Here is a 22,486-nt window from a genome sequence, read left to right as displayed (position 1 = left end):
CTCGGCTGCAGCAGCCTTGTCGCATGCCTCTGGCGTCGCCAATCGTCCGCCATGCCACAGGTTTGGCGGCACAGCACGTTGCGAACGCGCTGCGTCCGGTCCCTTTGGGGACTTCACAGCGTGAGAATCATGAGCCGTGTTTGCAAGAGACCAGACTGCTCAATTGGACACATCCTCTTGTATGCACACTTGCGTGAGTGCTTGCTGCTTCCGAAGACGTGACGTGCAGCCGCCCAATGAGGCGGGCAATCGGCTACGGCGTTCCGCAAGAACGGAAAGCGCGACCAACTTGACAGCCAACACCTCCAGCTTCCCCCGCTCCGGCGAAAAGCACCTAAAGACGTCCAAGTCTTGTTCATTCGGAAGAGTGCAAACGGCAGAACATTCAATAGCCTCAAACTCTACTCCCTCTGGAAATGTTTGTCCTCTCCGCCGACACCATGACATAATCCCCCCGAGCCCAGGAACAGCACCACGATGCATCCCTCGCAGCCAGGTCCAGCATGTGGAAACCGTCAATTCGCGTCTATACAGCCAGTCGAAGGCTTCCCACCGCCTTCTGGCCCTCCAATCGCTGCCACCTCCATCGAGACCGCGCCGTCGTACCGCACCCCTCCCGATGCCCCTCCCAGCGCCGCTGCTTCCACGAGTACTTCATCACCCATCTCCCGTCTACGTCGCTACACCCGGACTCGAGATCTCTCCACGGGCCACATCACCGGCTACCGAGAGACAAGAGCACACCCCATGAGCCGCGGGGAACAAACAGATCGCCGGCGGCACCGCCGCCAATGGTGGGGGCGTCGCGGGAGATGACGGTGGTCAGGATACCATTGAAGAGCGCGAAGCATCATTTCGGCGTCTCGCTGTCGCGGGGCACGCGTCCATACAACGAGGACACGTTCCAGGCGGGCACAATTGAGATTCCGGCCTTCGCGAAGAGGCAGCCCATGTCTGTGACGCGAAATCGAAGCGGGAGCATCACGAGCGAGGTCACACCCGCGGGTACGGCAAGCGGCGACCCGCAGGTCTTCTACTTTGGCGTCTTCGATGGGCATGGTGGGAGCGAGTGCGCCGACTTTCTCAGAGAGGAGCTGCATAGCTATATAGAAGCGGCAACGAGGCTGTTCGAGCTGGAGAGCAGTCTGAAGAGGAAGGGCCCCATGGAGCGCTATGTTGGATGGCCGAGCAGTATGGGCAACCAGGATGACAGACCTGCAGAGGGCCATACCGCAGGAAGGGAGAGCTTGGACGCCATCAAGACGCACACGCCGCCTGGGACGGAGCCTGTCAAACCTCCGAAGCCTGGTACCGACGAAAAGCCGCCACCAGGAGGAGTTGATAGTACGGCAGAGCCATTAGGCAGCGCACCACCTGTACAGCAGTCGCAAAGCCTAAGGAAGGCGGAGGAGCTGGAAAGGTGTCTAGTCAGGGACTGGAGAGAGCTGGTGGGTGGCTATTTCAAGCGGTTCAAGCCCGAGTATTTCTCCATGTCGGCCGGTGGACGTGGCCATCCTGCAGAGAAGGAGGTTGTCTCAAAGCGTGCCAATCCTGGCTCTTCTATCCCGGACAACACCTCCGAAGGCATCGGCATCGAAACGGCCCTCGAGTACGCGTTTCTGAAAGCAGACTACGATTTCATATCGGCGCAGGTTGGTAAACAGGACGAAGATCCAGTTCGTGCCGATCGCGCCATCAACGACGATGACATCCTGGGCCATCCGTCACGCTCCGGCAAAAACATCGGCGGGTCACGGCGCTTCAAGGGCGGAAGCACATGCAGCATCGCGCTTATATCGACGCCTACGCCGTCCCCCTTCTGGCACCCAGCATCTCCGTCTACCATCGTTACCGCTCACGTCGGCGACACACGGATCCTCCTCTGCGATACAGCAACCGGACAAGCCGTCCCACTGACCTCGAACCATCATCCTTCCCTCCCCGAAGAAGCAACCCGCCTACGCCGATATGCCGCGACCTTTGTAACCGACTCCTTCGGCGAGGAGCGCGTGTCCGGCCTCGCCAACACACGCGCCTTCGGCGACATGGCCTCCAAACGCATCGGTGTATCTGCCGAGCCAGAGATCCGCCGCGTCGAATTGCACCCCGCAGAATACTCGTTCCTCGTACTCGTCTCCGATGGCGTGTCCGGGCACTTATCCGACCAGGAGATCGTCGATATCGTCAAGGAGGCGAAGACGCCGGAGCAGGCAGCGCGCGATGTGACAAGCTATGCCGTCGAGGTCGCCAGTGATGCGGATAATGCTACGACGCTGGTTGTGAGGCTCGGCGGGTGGGAGAGGAGGAATGAGGGCGGGTTGGGCAGTATGGGGACACGGGAGTTGAGGGACTGGAGGAAGAATGAGGCGGAAGATCCGAGGGGGAGGAGAATGTAGCTTGTTGGATATTGACTAGACTGCGCATAGGGGATCCTGAGGGCCTTTAGAGCGGTTTGCATCGTCGAGATCGGGACTGGTTTGCACATTTGGCGTTTAGGTGCGTAGATGTGCATGTATTGGGTATGTATTTTTGTGTACTGTACACATGGCCACCTAGAGGCCTTCAACTACTTATACATCATTCAACATCAGCGCTATGAACCTCCACCAACACCCTCCAGCTACTTCATACCTACGTGCACGAGGGCAGAGTGGATGACTTCCTTCTGCTCACAGCCCGAAGAGAAGCCACTCTTCGTGAATGTCGGCGTCAGCGCGAACCTGACGCAGAACTTCTCCGGCTCCCTCTGCAGCACCGTCAACGTCTGCATGACATCCCCACACAGATTCCGCGACTGATTGACCATATGCCGCAGGTTGAGATCAGTCCCTGCCGTCGGCCACATGATGGTCCACTTCACGGCCTCCATGCGCAGCCGGAACCCGATGCGGTACCCCTTGATGAACAGCTCGCTCAGCACGTGCTGGTTCGCGCCGGGTGCGAGCAAGCAGGCCAGGTCGGCGATGAGGTCACGACTCAGCTTCTCTGCCTTGCGGTCGCGCCAGGCGCGCAGACCCTTGTCCGCCTTGAGGTTGGCGTAGAGCGAGGACTGCTGCTGGCACAGTGCGTGCTTCTGCGCAGCGTCGGTGGAGAGGGCAAAGTCGAGCAGGAGCTGCTCGTAGACGGCGGAGGAGGAGTGCTGGGAGTGGATGAGGAAGTGCTCGCTCATGGTATACATGACGATGTGGCGGGTGACGAGGGCGGCGACGACATCTGCACGGAGCTCGGCGGAGGAGAGGAGCGTGCTGATGTCGGTGTTCTTCTTCGCGAAGAGGTCTTGGAGAGAGGGCATCTGGGCGCAAGTTTTCGTGATGTCGGAGGGGGAAAGGGGCTTCGTGTACGTGGAAGCCCACGCGCGGATGGACTCGAAGAAGTCATGGAGTAGGCAACTATGCGTCGCGCTCGCGTTAGCACTGACTTGGTCACTGAAAAGCAAGACAAGTAAAAGGAAACCCTATCATCGACGCAAACAAAAAGACTTTTTCTTCATTCCCTCATCATCGTAATCATACAAAAAAAAATCTCTCTCTTCTCTCTCTCTCTCGTCTCCTCACTCCACCCAAGCACGGAAACGGCTCAGAAAAGAACCATGTTTACCCACCGGTCGTTCTGGGGCTCCATGCCCGCCGTGAAGACAGGGGCGCCACCCCCCAGGAACCGCTGCTCCGGCGTCCTCGTCCGGTGGTGGTGCGGGCGGCGCGGGGACAGGTCCATGACCGGTGGGTCCCAGCGGTAGGACCGCCGGGCCCCGATCGCGGTCGTCGGCGAGTACGGCGGGGCGGAGGGCGACAGTGGCTGCTGCTGGGCAGCAGCGGGAGCGGGACGGCGCGGCGGTGCCTTGAAGGCGAGCTGCGGGGGACGGTTGTCGGTCACGAAGGGGTCGTCGAGGACGACCCCCCGTCCAGCGAGGGCGAGGGCGGCAGGCGGCTTCGCTCCTCGGTGGAGCGCCAGCTCGGCCTCCAGCAACTCGATCTTGGCGTCTTTCGACGCGAGGGCCTTGCTGGTGGCGGCCCGGGTGGCGGCGATCTCGCGGTGGAGGGCGGAGACCTGCGCCTTGAGGGCGGCGAGCTCGGCGCCACTGTCATCAAGAATTAGCTATAGGACTGAAGAGGGATCAGTAAAGGGAGGATAGCTACCGGTACGTGATCTCGTACGTGGACTTGTAGTCCATGCCCGAAGGCCGGTAGGAGATCTTGGCGGCCGGGGAGACTGGCTGCTTGCCGTCTCCGAAGAGGCTGCTGCCGGCGGGGAGAGAGTTCTTGGGGGCGGACATGATGGGGAAGAGGGATGTCGATCGTGAGTTAAAGGCCTTCAGGCTCGGTGGTACGGAGTCGGAGTCTGAGATAGGGTGCTGGGTAGCTGGGAGACTGATAGGTGGCTGAAGCTCTTCTGGATGAGCTGTACGGGATTGGAATGGTCGATCGTGAAGGAGACGAAGGAGGTCGTGGTGACTGATGGTGATGGGTGATCTGACTGGTATGCGCGTGACCTACACAAGAGGCAGAGTGTTAGTATGTAGTGAACAGAACGTAAGACGACTGCCTGCACTGCTGGTGTAGAAAGGCGCGGCTCCGAGAAGTCAGAATTCTCTGTGTTCCAAAGTGGAATGTAGATGGAGCTGGAGAAAAAAGGAAAAAGAAGAAGCAGGCTCGAGGGAAATCAGACCTTTTATGCAGGTGTGGGCGCTAAGCGAGTGATCTGGTACAAGTTGTGATCTGGCCGAAGATCACAAAGAAGGAGCGCGGTGGAAGCGGGTAGAATTGCGTGATAGATGAGTTTGTGATCTGGGAGTCGTTGTGATCTGGTGTCGTCGCTTTCACTCGATCGGGAACGAAGGCGGGCGAAAAGCGAGCAGTGCAGACAACAAACGACGTTCAACCTCTCCGGAGTGTGATCTCGAGGCGGCGGATTGGAAGAAAGTCAAGAGTGAGTCTGCGAGTCTGCGAGTCTGCGGTCCTGATATGGGTGCTGTCGAAGCTCTTATAATGCTGTCCCTGCTTGGTGCCTGACTGCAAGCACGTCCATCCAACATGCGGGAATTGTCCTCAAGCTAGCGATTGGAGAATGCTGTGGCCAATGCACCGCAAAGTTGAGTTTCTCTGCTGACTCTGTCTTGTCTCCAAGCTCTTCTAATGCTGTGGCGGCTCGGTGCCTAAGAGCACGCACGTCCACCCAACGCGCGGGGGGAGCTCTCGGGCCAGGAACCGGAGCCTGCTATGGCCATTGTACCACGAACCCAAGCTCTTCTGATGATGCCTTCGACTTATACACGAACGCTCACGTCCGTGCTCTCGATAATGCCCAGGCTGCCACCCAGCGGGCGGACGTGCATGGTGAGGTTTACGGTTTGCATGCGGGGCTGTGAACCCCAAATGAGACACGACGTTGTTGGATGGACCGTCGATGATGCTGATTGGACATGCGTGAAGAGGCAGTAATGGAAGACGATGACTGTTGAGGCTGGGTTATCTGCAAAGGCGGTGGTACAGGTTAGAGACTGCGCTGAGCTAAAGAGGGGGCGGGCCAACGCACCGACATGTCCTAGTTCTCCGCCTGTCGGAGGTCTTCTGGAGTAACTTCCGAGGCCGAACGTATCGTGAAACTCGACTGAGGAGAGCAGAAGAAAAAAGAGTGACCTTGGGTTGGTCGAAATATATACCGTTGGAATACCCTAGCGCTGTAGAACGCTTCGTATCGGCATAGGCGGAACAAACGGGAAGGGCGGTCAGATGCATCGTCATTGGATTGGCACACCACCGTAAACGGAAAGCCGGTTGGTCTATTCGTCCCAGCAGAGGCCGTCAAGGGGACCGCTCATCGAAACTGCTTCCATCATACACATCATCGGGATACCTTTATTGGAGAAGACCTCGGAACGTTTCCGCCTCCGAAACGATGAATCGTATTGCCGACTCGGGAGGGTAGGCCAGCTCTTGCTCGAACCATAGCCTCCCCCTCGAAAGATCTGCGTCGTTGTGGGCAGGACAGCGGTCACAGGTGATGTGCTTCCTTCTCTTCTTCACGGAGATAGGGTAATGAAAGAAATTTAACGGGAAACAAGAACGGGTGCACCTCCAGTAGAAGGAAGTTGGGAAGGACTGGATAAGGAGGAAGTGCGGAGCCGTCGCTCATGTTGTCCACCACGGCGTCCAGCTGCGCCGTATCAGGCGGTACCATAACATCCCTCAATCTCCCAGGTATCTGCCCACGCGTGAACCAAGCTCTTTGTTCATCCCTTTCATGAATGACCCTCATTGTCACAGTCCTCGGAGTCTCCATCTAGCATCTTCAACATCCGTCCTTTGGAGACGTACCAACTACCAACCCATATCACCGCACCCCACCATACAGATCTCGTCAATCTGCACCCCACATTCACACGCCGCCCATCCTGCACCTACCCGCACCTTCCACATCCCCACGCTCCCGATCCCTTACCGCGCCCTCTTAACTCCAAATTTAAGAGCAAGGATCTTCCTGCTATAATAATCTATCCACTATTCTTTTATACTAAACAAAGCTCGCGTCGCATGAGAAAAGCTTCGAGAAACGTTCTCTGGAGGTAGGAAGTTTGGTTCGAGTGGTGTTGTGCTCATCAATTTCCGGTTATGATGCGGCGTATGGGTCGCATTGCCGAAGTCGGAGTGTGCGTGGGGCGCGCCAGGGTAAATTCGCTGGAAGTGCGGGGGATGCGGTGCTGGGGTCAGGGGAGTTGTGGGCGGCTTAAAAGGCTATTTGAGGGTGCTAGATGGATGAAGGGAGGATCTACTGTGCGGTTGATGATGGCGGCGGAGAGCGTGGAGAGGAATCCGATGATGAAGTCTTCGAACGGCACATCACCCAAAGACGATGTTTCATACAAGTCTTTGGCACCACATGGCGCCCCTTCTGATAATGCTTCGAAAATGCTTTCCAGTCTGGAGACAACGTGCGCGGTCGTCAAGAAAAGCGCCGCCAAGCAGTGCACGGTCCGGCTGATCTCCGTTGAGATCCCCACACCACATTCTGTTCCTTCTTTCAACCTCCACCGCCAGCTCTCAAGCATTCTAAGTAGTCCTCTTACAGTGACTGCTCTGAAATAGTCCGTTGAAAGAGGCACTGGAGGTCACTTGTGCCGTGTTCAAGATGCACGGCGATCAACTCGCGACACCGCCTAGGAGCTTCCCCCCATCGAGTAGCCACCATTGCAGCTCCCACATCAACCCAACGCAACCTCTAGGAGCAGTTTGACAAGGAAGCTACGCTGTTGCACCACATGAGTTTGTCGGGCGCCCTGACTTCTGACCTTCACCACCGACCGATCCGACTATTGTTTTTGGGTTCCCTCGGCTTGGAGCTAAGAACGCCCACTCCTCACACAGCGAATCGCCATCCCGGGCCAGCTTAGCACTCTGCAGGTACCGTGCTAGCAATCTCCACCATTTCTACGAGCGCGTTCAGGCTCCGCCGAAAGAAGAGTTGGTGCTTTACTTTTTCGTGGTCCCCTTATTCTTCTATAAATGTCAGTGTCGTCCCCACCCTGCGCTATCGCTGCAGCCGCCGACATTGTCAACGTCTAGTACATTCTCATAATGCGTCCATTCTGTTTCCTCGCGCTCCTCGGAGCGTCGGTGCTCGTCCGAGCACATAAGTTCGACCTGGGAAAGCGATCCGGTGGAGACTGCAGCGCAATGCCCAAGGGCAAAGGACCCGTCCCCTCTCCCGACAGCCCGTACGCATTCCTCAACTCCGAAGAACTCGCGTCTGCAGCGAACAAGGCGCCGACGCCATCTGGCTACAAGCAATCCTTCAAGAACCTGCACGCTTCGACCACCGCCAACGGCTATTTAGGCTACGTCGCACTGGACTCGTACGACACCACCCTCTGCGCTTCGAAATGCGACGAGCAGGAGAGCTGCCAGGCCATCAATATCTTCTTCGAGCGGAATCCTACCCTGCAAGTGGGTTCAGAGTGCCCGAATCCGCCGTCGACTACTTACATCAAGTGCGTCTTTTGGGGCGATCTTGTGACGAAGGACAACACGAACAATACTGGCTATACGAATAATGCGTTCCTCGTTGTCGCTGCGGGTTCGAATGGCTACAACAATCAGACCGCAAAAGGAGTCGAAGGGTAAAATAGAGCCTCGGTCGACTGCAACGATGATACTTACACGGACGTAGATTTGCATCGAAAGGCCTCTCGACTCCCGGCGCTGCACTGCTGGTCGTACCGCTCCTTGCGATGATACTAGCAATTCTCCCCTGAACGTGAATGCGCGTCAATAAGTGCAGATTGGGCTCTTGGTCGATATATACTGCTGAAGAACGTCTCTCATAAGGAACTCAGTTGCGGTAAGTTGGCTCTGGGAATGCTTCGTGTGGTACAACTAACGGAGAGCTAGTATGCGTCTCCATCTCAGTCCAGGGAATGAGAACAACGGCCTTGTTCGTGGACTTTAAGAAGTAAGGGAGAAGAGGCTAGTCGATGTGTCGTTCCTTCTGCGAGCATAGCCAGCCTCAGTATTCATAGTAGGGCGAGCAAGGCCGGAAACGGCAGCCATTGTCGTTGGTACCATTCCTTGAAGGCTCCAGTTATCCGCCTGTACCTACCGGGATCGCTAGGGGAGCCGATATGAATCGACCGTCAGGGTAGTGATCATGGAAGCCGTACTCGAATTGAGAAGTTCTAACCTTTTTTCCGCACGTGCTTGTAGCATAGTCAGTTGATGTGTCGGCGCTACTTTTGCCTCCAGACTGAGGCTCCGCGTGCGAGGAAGACCAATGGGTAGCGGTGGAGGAAAAATGACAAGCTTCGAATAGAGTCCCGGAACCGTGGCCACGGTACTGTGAATCCTTTGCAGCGCATTTATGTTACCTAATGCCCAGTGTCAGTATATAAACCGACTTAAAATCACCCAATGGAAATCGTCTATGCCCATGAAAGCGATCGAAAATTCCCACGCGTACAATACATAAGTCTAGACCTGATCCTTGATCAGCGGTTTAGACTCGTATACCAAGCTTTCGGTAATCTACGTACAAGGATGCCAAGCACTATATAGGATATATAGCATGAGTGCATTAGCCAATCATCCAGCTTCGGGGTGTTGCATACGACCGGTATATTAACCATTGGGGTTGAAATCGGGGAAATGATGGTTGGGGTAATGAGTTTTAAATAGTAAAGCGGCGTGTGATGACAGCAATATGGCGAAATGTAACGCAAGGTGCAAGGCGAAGGTTGAAAGAGGTGATCGTCGCCGCCGTCGCACTTTTCGTTGAGGTGCTTTTTGGAAATTCCTCGAGAGACGCTCGCCAGCTGAAGGGAATGATCTTCGGCGTGCTCGCCATGCGCTGAGCAGTCGACCCGGTTTTTTGCGACGAGACGTACGATCAGCGTGCCCCAAGCTACACGACATTCGAAGCCGGAGAACCTTGGAGTCGTTCCCCATTCACGATGGCGGCAGCAGCTTCACCGCTCGCCTCTGCTTACCTCCTCTTCATCAGCATCCTCTTCTATCTCCCATCGGGCCTTGCTCAATCGCCGACCGAACCATCCTCGGCCGCACCCTCCGCCTTCTCGCAGCCCATCCTCCACCCAAATCGCACCGACGACGTCGTCCCCGGCACTATATTCACAATCCGCTGGACACCAGTCCCAGACTTCCAAAACGTAACTCTCCAGCTCTGGGACAAGACACCGTGGGGCATCAGTCACGACCTGCTCACGCCATGCTTTCCCTGGGGTCGCAATCCCTTCTGCGGTACCATCGCATTCCATGCGCCCAACACAGGGTCCTTCGATTGGCAGATACCTAATCCCGCAAGCGGTGAGGCGGGGAGCGGATTCCCGAGGGGCGAGAAGGTATTTTGGATCAAGATATATGTGGAAGATTACATGCACCCGGAAATCGGAAATCGGGATCCGGTCGTGAGCTACGGACAGAACTTTGAGTTTGCCCCCGCGGATGGTCAGCAGGAGCCGGCTGTGGCGCAGAGTGATAGCTATATAGGGGGAATGCCGACGCCGACCGGGGATGGGGCTCCTGGCACGGTGGTGACAGTAACAGTTTATGAGAGCCCGAATCCGTACGCCAGCCCGACTTCTCCTTTGCCACCGGCGAGCGCGACAAGCGGTATGGCGACGGCGGCACCACTAACTCCGGGAGCTGCATCGAGGGTTAAGGGAAGCATAGCAAGCGCGCTACTGCTTTTGCTGGGTTTTCTTTGATCGTTAGTGTCTGGGTCGTTCGTTCTGGGTTCGCTTCGGATGGTTTCTGTTCGCATTTCGCTCGCTCGCACGCTAGAGAAGACAAGATATACCCTGAAAGGGTGTTGTTATGATGCATTTCTGTTGCATACATTGGCGTTGATCTGTGTGCATTCAGCATTTCTCAGAGCTCTCAGCATGGTCGGTGAAAATGTGTTTATTATAAGAACAATGAAGACGGGCCATATGTTGACCAATCTAAAATTGTATTCGCGTTGAAGAAGGTGGAATGCGGATTGTTCCCGGTAAATTGAGATGAAAAGCGAGAAAAGCAGACCGACGAGATAATGAGCTGAAGGAAAAAGAAGAGGGTTACGCAGCAGAAAGTTCCACGGTGGAGCTTTCGTGCTAGGCTGGATACGGGAAGGCACTGATGAGAGGTCCCTGCCATTACCCCTCCAAACTTCTTCCATCCAGATCCATCTACCTAGGACGCTAACACAAAGCTGCTTGCGCAATGGAGCTGTTTGATCGAGCGCCCGTGAGCATTTCGGTGTGGGCAGTCCCGGATCCGGATCCCGACGTTCGTTTCCAGCTAGGCTATGAATGGCGTGAGATATCGCACGCTGCACATCCATCCAGATAGCTAGCAAGGTGGCCGTCAGATCTCTTACCAGTGGTTGATCTCGCTATTGGCGTGACAATGGGCCTACCAGGCACCAGGCCGATTACATCGCGGGGTGAGCGCCTACGCTACACGTCGATATAGGCATAGACTACTTTTGTTATCCTTCAGTTACTTTGGTGGCCGCATCAACTCGCTCTGGAGAATTTCGATGTCCCATTTTATGCCCAATCTCAGTGCTGTACCCCGCGAGCTGCGAAACCTTGTATACGACTACCTATCCCAATCGCTCTCTTGGGGCTGTCTGTTAACTACTTCAGCATACGCGGTCGGAGCGGCTGAAGACCTTGTTTAAGCGCTAGGCCTGAGCGACCCATGCTACCTGAAACCAGCGTATACCGGAGCTCTAGCGAGAGAGATAATCCAGCGTTTCTTTTGAACATGTGCAGACTTCAAGTTCCGTGACCACCGAGACATCCCATTCTGGCCTTAGAACTACTCCTCACTGCTAGGACTGATAACAGCGTACTTCACGCGCCGTTTCGTCATCCATGCTCTGCGGTACGTCCACCCGAGAATTATTGGGACGACCACATCTTACAAACCCACGGATTCGCCAACCAAACCCGCATTCCCTCATCCTTAGCCTTCTGCCCAGCAATCTACCTAAGTAGCGCCCCCTGCGCACACGTGCTCGCCACGCTTCCTTCCTTCCTTCCTTCCACCAACGCATTCATCCCGCCTCCCTACCCAACCAACTTCCCACCCCGTCCCTCTCTGCAATAATCCAGCCCCTAACCCTCGATCGCCCGGGCCAATCCAAGGTCCGTCGCATCCCAGAACCAAAATTCTTGCGGCCGGCTATTCTTAGGCGAACAGTAGGGTAGCGGGGTTCGGGGTCGTTTGCAGTACGAGGGCAAAGCCACGACCTGGATACCGGTGAAGAGACCCGCGTACAAGGCTGCATGGTAGCATGCGAGCTGTTTTGTTTACTAACCCGAGGGTGGTGTAGAGGTGAGCTGTTAGTGTGAGTAGTGTGGAGCGATGGATCCTCGGATGGTAGGTAGTCTAGAAGTAGGCAGACTGTAAGGCTGCAAAGCCTGGTCGTCTCGGCGGAAGCGAAACCTGTCATTTCCGCATCGCTTAAACGCCAGCCAGAGATACGACATGCCGCGCAACGCGCTGCGACAACAATCCCATCTGTTCGCCGAAACCCCACTCACTGTGTATCAGCCGTGTAGCGAGCGGTGAACAAAATAAACTAGACAGCTGCAGCTATCGTAGGGCTAGAAGCTTGTGTCAGCTCTCCACCATGTCAGCTTCGCTTGCTCGACGCCTCAGACGGCTCTCGCTCGATTGTGGCGTCGAATGAAGCTCAGAGCTAGCGGGAGAGCGACACAGAGATCGCGACGCTAGACTGAGCACATCGGGCAGAGCGAAAGCGCTAAGCTTCGGCTCGTGGTCTTCAGCTGAACACAAGTGGAGGTGCGCATCTGAGAAATGCCCTCTTTGAATATTTGGATCAGAATTTTGACAGAATACGTGGCGCGGTCGAGAGCCTGCGTGCACGTTCGCTATTAAAAATACTATAGTGGTTTTCCTTTCGCCTGGCTCGCGAGAGCGTGCTGCCTCCTAACAAATCGAATGAAAAATAGTTATGGGTATATTGGTCAGAATGCGGTCAGTGAATGCGTTCCAGCCCATTCCAACTCCGTGTCATGTGTAACCACTAGCCCAAAAACGCCATTATGCTATGCTGTTGCCGCACCCAGACATGCTCGCTGACCATGCAATGCAATGCCGTTCGCATGCTCAGTCGTGTTTGATGCCCGCTTCTAGAGGTCAAAATAAGAAAACGCAAGCAATGAAACAGGTAGCCGAGAATAGCCTCGTGTGGAAGCCGTTGAGCTGTCGATAACGATCTCAGCGCCGTGGCGCATGTCGGAAATTTGGCGAGTAATGGGACTTCTGGCGGAAGATGCCGAGCAGTGTCGTGCGGCAATATGATTTACAAGCCTGCAGATCGGGTATACGCCATGAATCGAAAGGCGAGGGAGTTCACCGCCGGAAGATTGCAATCAGACTCTTTCGCTTGCTGACCTTGGGGGCGGGGGCCTCCTCCGGAATAGGCGGCGGAGGAGGGATAGTTATCGTATCCTTGGCACCAGCCTTCTCGTTAAGGTGCTTGGGAGGCTTGTGCTGCACGGATCCTTTGTGGTTGAGCTTGCTGTCAATAGGTTGAAGAGAAGTCGGTTCGGATCCTTTGTCGACGGCTACTCCAGAGTCGAACGGTCCAGGGCTAGGAAGCGGAGGGGTGATAACTGGCCTTCCACCCGGGTTAGCCTTAGAATTGTTACGAGAGAGCTGGATGCTACTCTTGGCTTTGGTAACAGCAGAGCGCCGCGAACTCTTCGTAAGAGCCCTCTTCAGACCGCTGCCATTTTCCTCGGCCTGCTGGCGCTCCAGTCGCTCAATGTCGCCCAGAATGGTCATGCCGTTGGTTGCAATGCATTCCTCCTGGATGGAGATGAATTTGATGATGCCTCGCTCGGATGGAACACCGATGGACTCAGACATGAAGTTCTGGATGAGGGCAGCATTGCGCTTGTTGGTTGTGGGCTGCAATTGGACGGGCAAGGCGGTGATGCTGAGGACATAGGTGGGTTCGAAAGAGCCGCCAAGCAGGAGACACGCAGAGTGGTTGACGGTGATCATGATGGACGACTCGGGTCTCTGGTATCGCGTTGAGAGGTGGTGCGACAGGTCCGTAACTAGAGTATATTCATCCTTAATCTTGGTTCGGTTAGCGAGCCGGTTCAAGCAGGCAGTTGCATTTGCAAGCATACAATAACATTGGTCCGGAGCTCTGCGACGATGGGAGCATCCTTGGTCACGCGCTCGCGGGCAGACGACGTCGTGTCCTCCTTGTAGGCGAACTGCTCCTCGTAGAACTGCGCACGCCGACGCGAGCCGGCGTTGCCTGGTTGGGCCGCGGCATCGCTTAGCTTCTGTGCACCTCGACTTGCAGGCCTGGTATTCCTGAGGTCGTCGAAGAGGACAGCTCGGTCTGAGCCCTGGACAGACTTGGGGGAGGATTCGAAGGAGAAGGTCGATCGTGAGGGCGAGCGCTGTTCCGGAAGGGGCTCGGGAGCTAGCAGAGTGGCACCTGCCTGCCTCGGAAATGCATTCGCCGAGCTCGTCGAGGTGGACGACGGCCGCGACATGGTGTGGGTGGATTCGTTGACCGAGTGCGGCATGCTGTGAAGGAGAAGAAGAAGAATAGACGGTGGATATGGGGATATGTAGGCGGTGAAGGGGGCGGCGTTTGTTTTGTGAGGGGAGCCGTGAATTCCTCGAGGCGGGCCCAGAAGGCACACGATCTTCGTCTCTAGATATGGATAAGGTTGGCGTGTGCAACCCAGCTGGTGCGCGCGGGCGCCAGATCGCCCAGAAGAGTGGTGGCCCAGTAGTCCTTATCAGCGGGTAAGCGGTCGTTCGTGTCAAGCGGCCTATGAAGGGGCGGCGGCGTGCGTGGAGGGCACCGATCGGTGTTGGTGCAGGCGAGAGCGTTCAGCAGACGGTGGCCGGAATGCGGGAGCTGAGGGTGTAAATAAAACGCAGCAGCGGACGCAGCACGCAGCTCTGGGGAATGCGGCACAGGTGGGAGGTGCTGGGTGCTCTGGCGACTTGCGCACGCTCGAGGATATATTGGAGGCCAGTCGTTGGAGAGCTGCCATGGCCCTGCACACCCCCGGCGCTTTGGGAAGTCGCGACCGGGGTTGGGTACACGGTACAGCCGCCACCGCCCAGAGACAGGCAATGGCAATTGCGATGGGTGGCAGCCGGCGCCGCCCTCATCTACGCTGCTTATCTGCGTTGGGCAAGCCCGCGGACGTGTGGCTGCAGTGGCTTGCCGCTTTGGGGGCCCGCCGCCAACCTTTATCTCAACGCCAGCGCCGAACGAGTCGCCGCGTCTCTCTCTACACCTCGCTGCCTATCTCCAGCCGCGTCTGGCTGCGCCGCCTTCTGCACTGTCCAGCCGTCGCGCGGGCATCCATTACGTCTCGACGACGGCTACGCGAGGATGCTGCATGGTCCAGCGGGCGTGGAAAGGAGTCCACGTCCGCTCCGCCTCGCGCTGCAGGCACCCCTTGCCCATGCGCCAATAATTCACCTCTGCAGGAAACCACCGTGTCCGACAGAGTGCGTACTCCGCCAGCCTATCTTCGCAGCGCGCAAGTCGACCCAGTTGTGCGTTTCCCTAGGCAAAGATGCTCCCTTGGGCGAAACGCTAACGCCATCGCGCCCGGTCTCTTTCCCGCCTTACTCCACACGGACACGGCTCTACCGCTGCGTACTCCTTCGTCCTCTGCTTAGCGCCGTATGCACTCCGGGCTCGACCTCCTGTCCACGTACCTGCTTCTTGTGCGCAGTTTGCTCGTATGCTCTGCTTACGGGCGTTCGGAATCTGCCTCCTCTGCCACCTACCGGAAGCAGATCCGCCACTGGGCCACTCTCGCACGAGCACTGCCGTCATCTGCAGCCGTTTCCTGAACTCACCATGTTGCACGTGAACCATAGTTCGGCAGTGGGCCGGCGGGAGGCGACATATTAGGACCGAGCCCCGTGTCCTCTGAAACCAGTGCTCAACTAGTCTGGGTACAACAAGACGCACCTCAGCTACATCGAGCAAAGCGTTGTTCCTGCTTGCGCATTATCTCCCTCAACGGCCATCCCAATCGATGACTGGAGTCAGACCTCCCCTATGCTCCCCAGACGGCGCTTGCCCTGCTGTGGAATTCTAGATGCCGACCAAGGTTCAAGCCGGGACAAGCCCAGGGTAACGACGCGCAAGACGTTTTTTCAATCAAAACTTCGTTTTCTGTGCACCCAAGCTAATCTAGCAACCGCGGCAGTGACACCTCGACAACTCCACGCGTACGACCATCGCCCGAGCCGAAGACGCTTGTCAGACTCCTTTGCGAAGTGAAGTTGTGGGCGGCGCAGTGTCACGACACACAACATCGGCGCCGCAGGCACTTAAATTGCCCTCATAAAAACGACTGGTTATACTTGCACCTTTTTCCCGGTCAGCGCCTCGCCTATATAATTGAAACAGCCCACTCTTGCCAACTACCGGCCCTGGTATCGTTGTCTCGGAATATTTGCACTCAGAGTAGAAGTCGCGCAAAAGCCACCGCCTGCCAGTGGACGCAGTACTACCGTCCTCTATGTCGCGATTGCTGGAAGAACGAAGCGGCCCGCGCCGTCGTAGATTAGACAGAGCGCCACAGTAAAGGAGAAAGCTCGAGTATCCACTCCTCAGTGTGGAGGCCCAACCAGCCGTCAGCTCGGACTTCGTTTTCGATTACACACGCTGCTAGCGGCAGCATATTGTGGGGATGGATTGTCTATGCATCATGTCATGGCAGAATGGTTTGTACCTAATGTAGTGTTACTCTCGGTTAGAAGCTTTTGAAGGCTAGAGAGCTCCCTGTAGGAGCAGGTCTAGACAGGGTCTTCGGCATCGTTAGATGAGGAGAAGCGAGAACACGTTGTTGATCTGAGATCTCATCTCGCATATGCGGAGGCAATATACTGTACGTTTAGGCTGGACCGTCCTCAACGGTCCTACCGTCTCGTAGACGATCGCCTTGAGCGACTGAAAGTTTGACAGCTTTGGAGGTTTCTTCTGCATAGGACCGAACTTGCCTCCTGCTCGATATAGGATATCGTCACTGTATGGGTGCTGAATGACTGTAGAGGACTTGCGATGCAAGCCACTGCCCGTTTGGGTGATGACGTAACCCAAATCATGTGATAACGCGCGTTCCAAGGTTGCCCAAACTGATCAACAGACCCCACAATCCACACCTTCGCACTCACGCAGCCCACAATGCCACCGAAGGCTGCGAATCCGGCACGGCGCAAAGGTCCCGCGTTCAACCCACCAAGGCCGGTCAAGCCAGCAGCGCAACCCTCCACCTCCGCCAAACGCGCTCCAGGAGCACCGGTGTCGCGTCCAACGGGCAGCACGAAGAACGCTGCAACATCACGGAACAACTTCCGACCAGCGGCAACGATATCTTCAGATAAGGAGCAAGAAGATGATGAGCTTGATGAGCTTTCGTTCCCCGACCTGGATGAGATGATGGAAGACGCTCCTGAAGACGACGACAGACCGCAACGCCGCCCTCCGCAGCCGTCGATACAGCCAATATCCGCGCCACTTCTCACGAGGCTACTCCACGAGCACTTCGAGGATGAGCAAACGCAGATACAAAAGGGCGCAATGAACTTGTTCGGCAGCTACATGAGCATATTCGTGCGGGAGGCTATCGCGAGAGCCAAGGACGAACGCGAAAAGGCGGCTAAACGGGGAGGCATATCGGACGGACATCTACAAGTTGAGGACTTGGAAAAGCTCGCGCCGCAATTGGTATTGGACTTCTGAGCGACTGGACACGGTTGACCGGACCCCATGGCACATCTTGGGAGTTCATTTGCGGTGCTTGAATATGTATCGACAACATCGGGGCGATTCCAGACCCAAACGATGTTCGCTGGGCCACGGAAGACGCTGAAGGACGGATATGCCGCGAGTCCGGACATGTTCTATGGTGCATGACGAAAATGCTAGATAGGGTCCAAGGGAGCGGCCATTACCCGTCACCATATCGCACCCTCCATATTTGGCAGCTATGTTACTCAGAGCGTTGGCGGCTGCGAAATATGTGATGGAGATAGCGCAGAGCCTAGAGGCCTAGCGCGACCCTCCTTGACGATCGGGACCTTAGGACAGGACGAAACGCGGTTCACAAGTGGACAATTTCCAAAAGCGATAGATTGTGCGAATGAAACGGTTGAGCGGGCGTGCGAAACGTATCTGTTGAGATTGGAGGTCCTCCATTAGAGCCAGGATACTAGCTGTTTGCAAACGATCTCTCCCGGCGCTGCCTCACAGAGACGCCTCCAATCCCCTTTTCCGCGCAAGGCATGAAGAATTTCCAGGGCACAGAACAATCCAATTTCGCGAATGAGCTTTCCGGGCGCCCCTTGGCGCCGGTCTGGACGTTTCCGTTGCCATGTGACGTGCCAAGTGGCTGATGCATTCTGTAACGCACACGACACAGGGACTGCCTCGCGGACTCAACACCCGGACTCAACCTTGCAACAACGTCGAACTCGCACTCTTTCGTCGCCATCTCACGCCAACCATCTTCAGTGTCTTTCTTCGGGCGCGAAGCGGTTGTCGCAATCTGTCTCTCTATTTTGAGTGTCATATTGGGTATTTTCGATGCGCGTAAGGCGTTCCGGCGAATTTCTCTGCAGCGCTCGCTTCGGGCCTCAGTGCTCGGGGTCTGCAGCAGCCGAACGGTGGCTGAAGCACGAACAGATTCTGACATGTCGCAGACTCGCCTGCCATGTGTCGGAACTATCCTAACCGCCGCGAGTACGTCTGGGCAAAACGCACTAACCATCGTTCCGAGCAGTTCTTCATGCCTTAAGAATGGCCTTTAGCCAGGTGGTCAGGCTCCATTTTCCTCCCCATCTGCTTCTTACACTGTTGCTGTTTCCTTTCGTCTCTCTCTTCAATTTCTTCCTTACGGTCCCTTCACTTCGTAATACCTGGCCAGTCCAGCTCGAGCGCTAGTCGCCTTTACATCGCTCTCTCCGACCGCCATTCAATACTAGTAATTCCCAGTCGCTCTTTGACAGCACCACTTCACACAGCAACAATGTACTTTTCGAGATCATTCATCGCATCCGCCCTGCTCGGGTTTGGAACCGCAACCACGCACATGGGCGAGATGGCTATGGGCATGTCCACGGCAGTAGCGGCGTCAGAGACCGTGATGACCTCGACCGCAATGGCAGCCGCAGCCTCATCGACAGGAATGGCTGCGGAGGGGATGGTTACCACGCACGTAGTTAACGTCGGCGGAGCCAATGGATCGCTCACCTTCTCTCCCGACAACATTCAGGCCAGCGTGGGAGACCTTGTCCAATTCCAGTTCCACCCCAAGGTTCGTATTCACTCCCCTATATCTATTCAGTCGTCTGACAACGTCAACAGAACCACTCTGTCGTCCAGGCGACATTCGATCAGCCTTGCACACCCATCCAGAACGTAATGCCTAACATGACGACCGCGTTCTTCTCCGGCTTCATGCCTAGCAACGCTTCCGTTGGCACCACCGCCAACCTTCTGACCTACACCATCCGCGTCATGGACACGAAGCCCGTTTGGTTCTACTGCTCGCAAGGAATGCATTGTCAGGCTGGTATGGTCGGCGCTATCAACGCGTACGTTCACATTCCTCCCTCGCCTATCCAAGATGGCCATGCTAACAATTCGGCAGTGCTGCCACCGGTAACAAGACCGTTGCCGCCTACAAGGCCCTCGCCGCTGCTGCCTCGGAGAACCTCAGCCCTGGACAAGTCGCTGGACAAGGAAACGCCTCTCCCTCGGGTGGCTCCGGCGCCGCCGCGTCTTCTGCGGCAGGAACCGGTGCTGGAGGTGCTGGCACTGGAGCTACCGCTACCGAGTCTTCTGGCGCCAACCCTGCTCAGCAGACCACCAACGCCGCACCTGGTCTCTACGACGCTTCTCGGCAATCTCTCTTCGGCCTTACCCTGGGTGGTCTGGCTGCTTTCTTGGTGTTGTAGACGACCGTGTGGAATGGAGAGGATTATTTTCAAGAAGGGACCGGGTCCCGGAGTGCGATGTATATCTGTGATACCATTCTGCTGGTGATTGAGCGAGGTCGATTGAGCTAGGGAATTCTTCATGGCGGGACCTTTCGGGCGTTTTCTATTTTTTCCACAAGAAATGTCTAAGATGATGTGGGTTATCATGCCATCATAGAATTAGGCACTAATTACAATCGAAAACTTTGACCCCACTGCTTACTTTCGATGTTCCAGGCCGCAGTTCCCGAGGTCAAATCGTTGTTGCTAGTCCGTTTCGGATGCTGGAAGGTGAATGTAGATGATTGGTGGAGAACTCGCCGCTGGACCCTGAAATAAACTCTTCGCAGGCACCGATTGCGTCACTTCCAACCATGATCGCTCTTGCCATGCGGTCCCTTCGACTAGGCGCTGACGCTGGTCACCCAGCATTCACATCTCAACTTCCATCCTCCACGTCACCTCTGAACACGACGCCCGGCTGTTCTTGGACCCTTTACCGCCCATTTTTTGAACCTATCGATCGGGTATCGGCTGTGCTTCTCTTCTTCCTTCTAATCCTGGAATAACCGCCAAAGCACGCTTCCCTTCAGGCAGCCGATACCATGCATACCTCCAGGCCCTGGGCCCGTGCCCGCCCTGCGTACCCTACCTATGTCTCTCAGATTTGTACCACATTGTTCGCTTTATCATGTCTACCTATCGCCGACGGACTGCACCACATGGCCCAGACAGCTCCGCGCAGGATAGACCGCAGAAAAGAACCCATCACGCCGCTGCTCATCACGAACCAATGTCCTGAGACAATTTACCCCGGAATCTCAACCCAGTCGGGGGACGGACCGAAAGAGAATGGCTTCAAGCTGGATCCTGGCGAGTCATCGAATCAGACCGTGTCGGAAGACTGGCAAGGCCGTGTTTGGGGAAGGACGAATTGCTCTTTCAATGAGCAGGGGACCGGTCCGAAGGATGGCGGGGCGAAAGCATGTCGTTCCGGCGACTGCAATGGGATAGTGAATTGCGTGGTTGGTGTAGGTTGAGATTATCTCTCGTGCTGTATGCGCGCCTGTCAGGAGTTAACTGACCGCCTCTAGGGTGATGTGCCGGTTTCGCTTGCAGAATTTACACTCGATGCCGGCGATGGACACACCTACTACGACATCTCCTTGGTGGACGGCTACAACATCCCCATGGCGATAGTGCTGCAACCGCTCCAGAACGTTACTCTAGACGATATCCCTCCGAACCTAACCAATCCCTCGTGCGAAGGCACAGTCGGCCTCTTGGCGGCTCAGCAATATGATCCTTACTCCAGCGGATATCCCCACTTCCTTCGGACAAACAGCTCATACCCTCTCCCCTTCGAAAGGGAGGTTACTGACGATAAGGTCGCCAGATGGTGTCCCTGGGATCTCCAGCAGGAGCCCCCAGACAAGCCGGGCGATGGCGTGTATCCGTATCCTGACGACGATATCCAAAGACCTATATTCAATCCTTGCTATTCCGCCTGCGCAAAGAACAACAGGCCAGAGGATTGCTGCACAGGGAAATACAATTCACCCAGCGCATGCTCACCTAGTGAGTACTCGAAGTCTGTGAAGCGAGTATGTCCGGACGCTTACAGCTTCGGTGAGTTTCATCACTTGTTCTAGGCCCTAGGCATTGAAGCTGACATGGGCGTATAGCCTTCGATGACCAGACATCTACCTTCATCATCCCATCCGGAGCTGGTTTTGAAGTCGTCTTCTGCCCCGGAGCACGCTCAACCAACATTTTGGCCACGGAGTCGGACAAAATGTTGCAACTCGCCCAACAAGGCCATGTTAGCAAGGACAGCAACGGCCAGTCTACCATGATGAAAAAGGTCAGGAACAACGTGTTCCGGAGGAGTGGTGCTATGCGGAACATCCGATTGGACAGTACCGTCCTCATGGTAACTTTCGTTATGGCTGCAGGTGTTTTAGCATACGCGGCGATCTGCTGAGGGCATTACAGCCGCATCGGACATTTGTGCTGAAGAGGAAGTAACTCAGTTCGGATAGAGGTGTTGGACGCACAGTTGAGTAGTTTTAGATACCCCTTCTGTTCATTTCGGTGTATCTTCATTTATACTCTTCTATGCGTGTAACACTGCATTTTATGCCATGCGTCTGCCCTCGTCACTTGCAGAGAGGCGAGGTAAATCGCTGTCTACATAGGTATGCAGCAAGCAGTCTAGACGGCAGTAGACTAGACTAAGTTTCACCCTCAATTTGGGGGTGCATGCCCTGCATGGCTCCGTAGAGTAGCTCCAACACTCCGTCATCCATGCCACGGAGGAAGTATCTCCGGGCAGATCTCACGTACCAAGCAGCTGGGTGACGTGAGCCGCGCCCCCCAACACGAGGCGTTCGCAGCGGGACCAAACTTTTCGAAATGACACCCTCCCACCCTGTTGTCTAAGACACGCAGTTTGATATTACCGCGCACTGCCGCTTGCCGTGCGAAACAAGACGTGAAAGGTACGCCATCCGCTTTCGACGACCACACACGGGCCCACGGCCCATGGAATGGGGAGCGGGAAGAGTGCAGCGCGCGTGCGTGCGCGTGCATTATGCACCTCTCTTACAACCTCAATCTCGACGCCGATGTATACCTCTGAGACACCCCTCTGACCTGGACGAATGGAATCGGCCAGCGATGGCGTAAAAGAGCGGTGAGAAGGGAGTCCGCGTCGTGTGATCGTGTGAAGCCTGCTCTTATTGCTTTCAAAGCATATATTTGCTGGCGTTGGCTTCCCGCAGGATCTTGGAGGGCGTTACACGGATTTCCTGTTTGGGCCCGGATATCCCGCGTGGGGGTCGCAAGATCCTGCTCGAGGTTGGGGAGCAATATGTTTGTGCAACGGGCGGGGCCAATGTTAGGGAACGATCTTCTGGAACTGGAGGAGGGCGGAATGCCATTGGTGCTGGTGCTGAGGGTTGAGGTTGCGGCGTGTG

The 22,486-nt window shown here is 55.9% G+C and overlaps 8 protein-coding genes across 8 annotated transcripts; 6 read left to right on the top strand and 2 right to left on the bottom strand.

Moving 5' to 3' along the window:
• Positions 1-791: 791 nt before the first annotated feature.
• BU26DRAFT_430327 (protein phosphatase 2c) lies at positions 792-2,396 on the top strand (the record flags this gene model as incomplete). Its single annotated transcript, XM_033823872.1, has 1 exon — positions 792-2,396. The coding sequence occupies one exon, from the start codon at positions 792-794 to the stop codon at positions 2,394-2,396; it is 1,605 nt and encodes a 534-aa protein (XP_033682079.1).
• A 112-nt stretch (positions 2,397-2,508) lies between these two features.
• On the bottom strand, positions 2,509-4,390 carry BU26DRAFT_341216 (uncharacterized protein). Its single transcript, XM_033822314.1, has 3 exons — positions 4,137-4,390; positions 3,602-4,078; positions 2,509-3,389 (listed from the first exon to the last, which is right to left on the bottom strand). Exons 1-3 carry the CDS (start codon positions 4,271-4,273, stop codon positions 2,621-2,623), a joined length of 1,383 nt encoding a protein of 460 aa, XP_033682078.1. The 5' UTR covers positions 4,274-4,390; the 3' UTR covers positions 2,509-2,620.
• A 3,181-nt stretch (positions 4,391-7,571) lies between these two features.
• On the top strand, positions 7,572-8,651 carry BU26DRAFT_486515 (uncharacterized protein; the record flags this gene model as incomplete). Its single annotated transcript, XM_033825920.1, has 3 exons — positions 7,572-8,113; positions 8,164-8,334; positions 8,385-8,651. The coding sequence occupies 2 exons, from the start codon at positions 7,572-7,574 to the stop codon at positions 8,246-8,248; spliced, it is 627 nt and encodes a 208-aa protein (XP_033682077.1). The 3' UTR covers positions 8,249-8,334; positions 8,385-8,651.
• Positions 8,652-9,009: 358 nt separating this feature from the next.
• Positions 9,010-10,527, top strand: BU26DRAFT_520343 (uncharacterized protein). Its single transcript, XM_033829271.1, has one exon. The coding sequence runs from the start codon at positions 9,440-9,442 to the stop codon at positions 10,211-10,213; it is 774 nt and encodes a 257-aa protein (XP_033682076.1). The 5' UTR covers positions 9,010-9,439; the 3' UTR covers positions 10,214-10,527.
• Positions 10,528-12,875: 2,348 nt separating this feature from the next.
• Positions 12,876-14,041, bottom strand: BU26DRAFT_531880 (Tautomerase/MIF; the record flags this gene model as incomplete). Its single annotated transcript, XM_033831063.1, has 2 exons — positions 12,876-13,610; positions 13,664-14,041. The coding sequence occupies 2 exons, from the start codon at positions 14,039-14,041 to the stop codon at positions 12,876-12,878; spliced, it is 1,113 nt and encodes a 370-aa protein (XP_033682075.1).
• Positions 14,042-16,649: 2,608 nt separating this feature from the next.
• On the top strand, positions 16,650-17,294 carry BU26DRAFT_341142 (uncharacterized protein). Its single transcript, XM_033822313.1, has one exon. It carries the CDS (start codon positions 16,714-16,716, stop codon positions 17,269-17,271), a length of 558 nt encoding a protein of 185 aa, XP_033682074.1. The 5' UTR covers positions 16,650-16,713; the 3' UTR covers positions 17,272-17,294.
• Positions 17,295-18,556: 1,262 nt separating this feature from the next.
• BU26DRAFT_531878 (uncharacterized protein) lies at positions 18,557-19,487 on the top strand (the record flags this gene model as incomplete). Its single annotated transcript, XM_033831061.1, has 3 exons — positions 18,557-18,844; positions 18,895-19,124; positions 19,181-19,487. 3 exons carry the CDS (start codon positions 18,557-18,559, stop codon positions 19,485-19,487), a joined length of 825 nt encoding a protein of 274 aa, XP_033682073.1.
• A 445-nt stretch (positions 19,488-19,932) lies between these two features.
• BU26DRAFT_520339 (Osmotin, thaumatin-like protein) lies at positions 19,933-21,733 on the top strand. Its single transcript, XM_033829270.1, has 3 exons — positions 19,933-20,539; positions 20,603-21,137; positions 21,194-21,733. The coding sequence occupies exons 1-3, from the start codon at positions 20,114-20,116 to the stop codon at positions 21,490-21,492; spliced, it is 1,260 nt and encodes a 419-aa protein (XP_033682072.1). The 5' UTR covers positions 19,933-20,113; the 3' UTR covers positions 21,493-21,733.
• The last annotated feature ends 753 nt before the right edge of the window (positions 21,734-22,486 follow it).

This window comes from Trematosphaeria pertusa (genome assembly GCF_010094035.1).
Source record: "Trematosphaeria pertusa strain CBS 122368 unplaced genomic scaffold BU26scaffold_9, whole genome shotgun sequence".
NCBI classification, from domain to species: domain Eukaryota; kingdom Fungi; phylum Ascomycota; class Dothideomycetes; order Pleosporales; family Trematosphaeriaceae; genus Trematosphaeria; species Trematosphaeria pertusa.
Note: the sequence above shows the minus strand (reverse complement) of the source record. Positions and strands in the feature narration are given on the sequence as shown.

Bases quoted from the DNA above. Each gene is read 5' to 3' on its own strand.
- BU26DRAFT_520339 (XM_033829270.1), top strand. From the start codon at position 20,114: ATGCATACCTCCAGGCCCTGGGCCCGTGCCCGCCCTGCGTACCCTACC. The intron at 20,540-20,602 runs GTAGGTTGAGAT...GACCGCCTCTAG, and splicing joins TAGTGAATTGCGTGGTTGGT to GGTGATGTGCCGGTTTCGCT. The intron at 21,138-21,193 runs GTGAGTTTCATC...ATGGGCGTATAG, and splicing joins TCCGGACGCTTACAGCTTCG to CCTTCGATGACCAGACATCT.
- BU26DRAFT_341142 (XM_033822313.1), top strand. From the start codon at position 16,714: ATGCCACCGAAGGCTGCGAATCCGGCACGGCGCAAAGGTCCCGCGTTC.
- BU26DRAFT_520343 (XM_033829271.1), top strand. From the start codon at position 9,440: ATGGCGGCAGCAGCTTCACCGCTCGCCTCTGCTTACCTCCTCTTCATC.
- BU26DRAFT_341216 (XM_033822314.1), bottom strand. From the start codon at position 4,273: ATGTCCGCCCCCAAGAACTCTCTCCCCGCCGGCAGCAGCCTCTTCGGA. The intron at 4,079-4,136 runs GTAGCTATCCTC...TCTTGATGACAG, and splicing joins ACGTACGAGATCACGTACCG to TGGCGCCGAGCTCGCCGCCC. The intron at 3,390-3,601 runs GTGGGTAAACAT...CGCGACGCATAG, and splicing joins ATGGAGCCCCAGAACGACCG to TTGCCTACTCCATGACTTCT.